Source organism: Buceros rhinoceros, unplaced genomic scaffold, assembly GCF_000710305.1.
Source record: "Buceros rhinoceros silvestris isolate BGI_N320 unplaced genomic scaffold, ASM71030v1 scaffold18311, whole genome shotgun sequence".
NCBI classification, from domain to species: Eukaryota; Metazoa; Chordata; class Aves; order Bucerotiformes; family Bucerotidae; genus Buceros; species Buceros rhinoceros.
The window spans coordinates 23,939-26,822 of NW_010393866.1; the positions used below are offsets into that span (position 1 = coordinate 23,939).

General features: G+C 46.5%; 1 protein-coding gene across 1 annotated transcript in view; it reads right to left on the reverse strand.

Annotated features, from left to right (window-relative positions):
- Window positions 1–1,551, reverse strand: part of FBXW4 (F-box and WD repeat domain containing 4) — a gene marked incomplete at its 5' end in the record, with an annotated part of 15,176 nt that extends 13,625 nt beyond the window's left edge. Inside the window, one exon of the mRNA XM_010145042.1 lies at window positions 1,486–1,551. Within this exon, the coding sequence (XP_010143344.1) occupies window positions 1,486–1,551 (66 nt within the window). The remainder of the gene's footprint in view (window positions 1–1,485) is intronic.
- Window positions 1,552–2,884: the final 1,333 nt, after the last annotated feature.

Below are 2,884 nucleotides of genomic sequence, written 5' to 3' on the forward strand. Positions count from 1 at the left end.
TCCTGCTGTGACAGGTGAAGAGGGAAGAATAAGTTTGACAGTCCAGCCATTGCAACGGAGGCCCAGTGGCCTTGGTTGCCTTGGCTTTTTCATTTGTCTGTCACTCAGGCTTTGACATTATTGAAAGATCAAACTCCGTTGTGCCTGTTCATTACCTTAATCCTATTTTCTACACAGCTTTATTATCTCTTCAGGCTTCCTTGGGAAAGGCTGTCAGAGCGGCTGGGGCAGGGGGGAGAGGGTTGCCTATCTCCTCACCCCTGTCAGATGCCTCTATTCAAGAACAGCCAGAGGACTTGATGGGCAGAGGTATCACAGCACAGCCTGCATCCTTCTGGGGTCCTCCAAAGACACCACTGGGCTAGGTCAGCAAGAAATACACACCATAGCTGAATGCACTGACACAGTCTTTCCTGCTCTAGTTTGTCTCCTTTGTGGGATGAATCCTTTGCAGAGTCTTTATTTTTGTTCACAGAAAACCAAACTGGTTTATATCGGTATTTCATGCAGTTGACTCAGACAATCTAAACTATAGATTAGAAGGCAACTGGCTTCAGACCAGACCTGCCTAGACACCAATCCTTCTCTACCTCCATTCCCCAAATATAACTCTGCTGACACCCCTCAGCCCCTTCTGCCATTGCCTCTTTCTCCCTTCCCAGAGCCCACCAGCTCACCTCAATCCTGATGGCACTCCCTTGATAATCTGTCCTGTGCCACTCCTACCCAGAGCATACCAGTCCTGGAAAGCCGAGCTGCTCTTCATTAATCCTGCCAAATATTTGCTAGCTGTCAATCACTACACGAAGACCCGCAGGCTGAGAGTTTCAAATTTGTCAGCAGTTGAGTCTCACGTCAGGATCTGAGCCCAACATTTCCCCAGTTGCTAAGGTCAGCACCTTCACTGAACAGGAACTACTCAATGGCCCCAAATCAGAGGCCACAGCAATTAACCTCCTCAATGTTTATTAAGACAGAGAGAAGACAACATGCCTAAGTCCCTTCCGTAGATAACCTGCCGCCACTCCTCACCTCCCTCAGCTACCAGAAACACCAGCCAGGACAAGACAACTGTACAAGCTCCCTTTGCCTCTGCCTTCTGAGCACCACAGACAAGTGGGTGAGTGGGAGGCTGAAGGGAGACCTTCCTCACCCCTCTGGCTCAGGCATCAGAGACAGATGAAAAAAGGTATAATGGTCATATTCTGACTATACGGGTAATGGGAAGAAACCCGGATGGCTGCACCATCAACTAGAAGAGCTGGAGAGAAAAGTCAAGCTGCTCCCCACTGAACGAGAACTCCCTACTGAACCACCACCCCACATACACCTCTCCACACCAGTTTGCTCTGTCCCACATCTCACATTTAAACATCTCTTATCTACATGGACCACAGGAATGATTTTATGGCATCTCCAATATTGTATTTATTGTTACTCGCTTTCACTATCAAATCCTTCCTTGTAACGTGGAAGCTCACTCACCTCTCAAGGTCCCAGATTCTCAGCGGTGAGGTGTGTGCACAGCAGGCTGTCCCTGTCACAAATGAGCTGTTTAAAAAAAACAACAAGCAAACAACAAATGACACTTACTAATCATCATGTTCTGAAGAAATAGTTCATGAACAACAGAGAGAAAACAAGACAGACTTTGAATTGTGGTTCAAGATTGTTTCAGCATGTTCCACTGCATTTCATAAGGGGCAGGCAGCTGCAAAGGGAGAGGTGCTCCAGAGCTCTCAGTAGCTGAGGCTCCCGGATGCAGTAGGTCATAACCGCAGAAAATTGGCAGGACACAAAAATGTATTTGCATATTCAAAGGGAAAACCTAAAACAGAAGCAGCTGTAAATTGCAACGACATTTTCAAAAGAGTTAGCACAGCACTCAATACATTTCATACACAGTGCTATAAGCTGCGGAAAGACCCCATGGATCCCTGTTACTTCCCTCTTGCTATCTTGCTTCTGTTTGCTGGCACCTTCTGAGCACAATCATTAATTGGGTGCAGCATCCCTAAGAAATCACATAAGTCTCTGGTCCAGCCTGCTCAAAGCAAGGCCAGTTTCAAAGCTGGATGAGGTTGCCCTCCCCGCGCTCAAACACTCTCTAATAGAGGCAGCGCAGCTCTCCTGCAGCAGTATTTGGCTCAGTTCACGCTCTCCAGCAGGGTCCATTCCAAAGTCCTCTTTGGCAATGTTATGTCCCTGATGCACGCACTGGCTCCAGAGGTCACCTAACAGGCACTGGCCTCAAACTAGTTGATAAGACAAGAATTTAAAATGAAGCAGCAGGAACATGGATACTGTGGCTCTCCACACCACACTGCTTGTTCTGTGCCAACTTCCTATCCTCAGTCCAAATAAGAGAAAGCAGCTCATTCAAAAATTTCTAAGTAAGCTATAAATGACCTCTCACAAAGCCACATTTACTGCAACTACTGAGAATAAAATGTCAAAACTATGTTTAAGTCATTGCAAGCAGGAAACGGAGCCTGCTTTAAATAAAGGCCATCTCCATGCTTTGCCTCAAGATCTTTTGCAGCACGACATGGGGCTGGCAACCGAAAAAGGAAAGCAAAATAAGGAAACAGTATCATGTCTGTAAAAATAGCAGGTTTTAAACATTCTTTGATCTTCTACAATATTCTTCCCTTGGAAGTCAGAAGGTGTCTTCAAGCCTCTACTGTACCAGGAAGGGATTCTTGCAGTATCCTTGGCTTCTGTGAGAAGCACTACTGGTGTCACAAGTCACCCAGCAGCAAACTGGTGAACACACACTCAATCAAAGCCAGAGAAGAGCCATGTGGAAGCAGAGCCAGAAGTCAGGACTCCTCCTACTCCTATCTCTACGGTTTAGCAGAGCAATTGGTTTCTCCAAATCAAA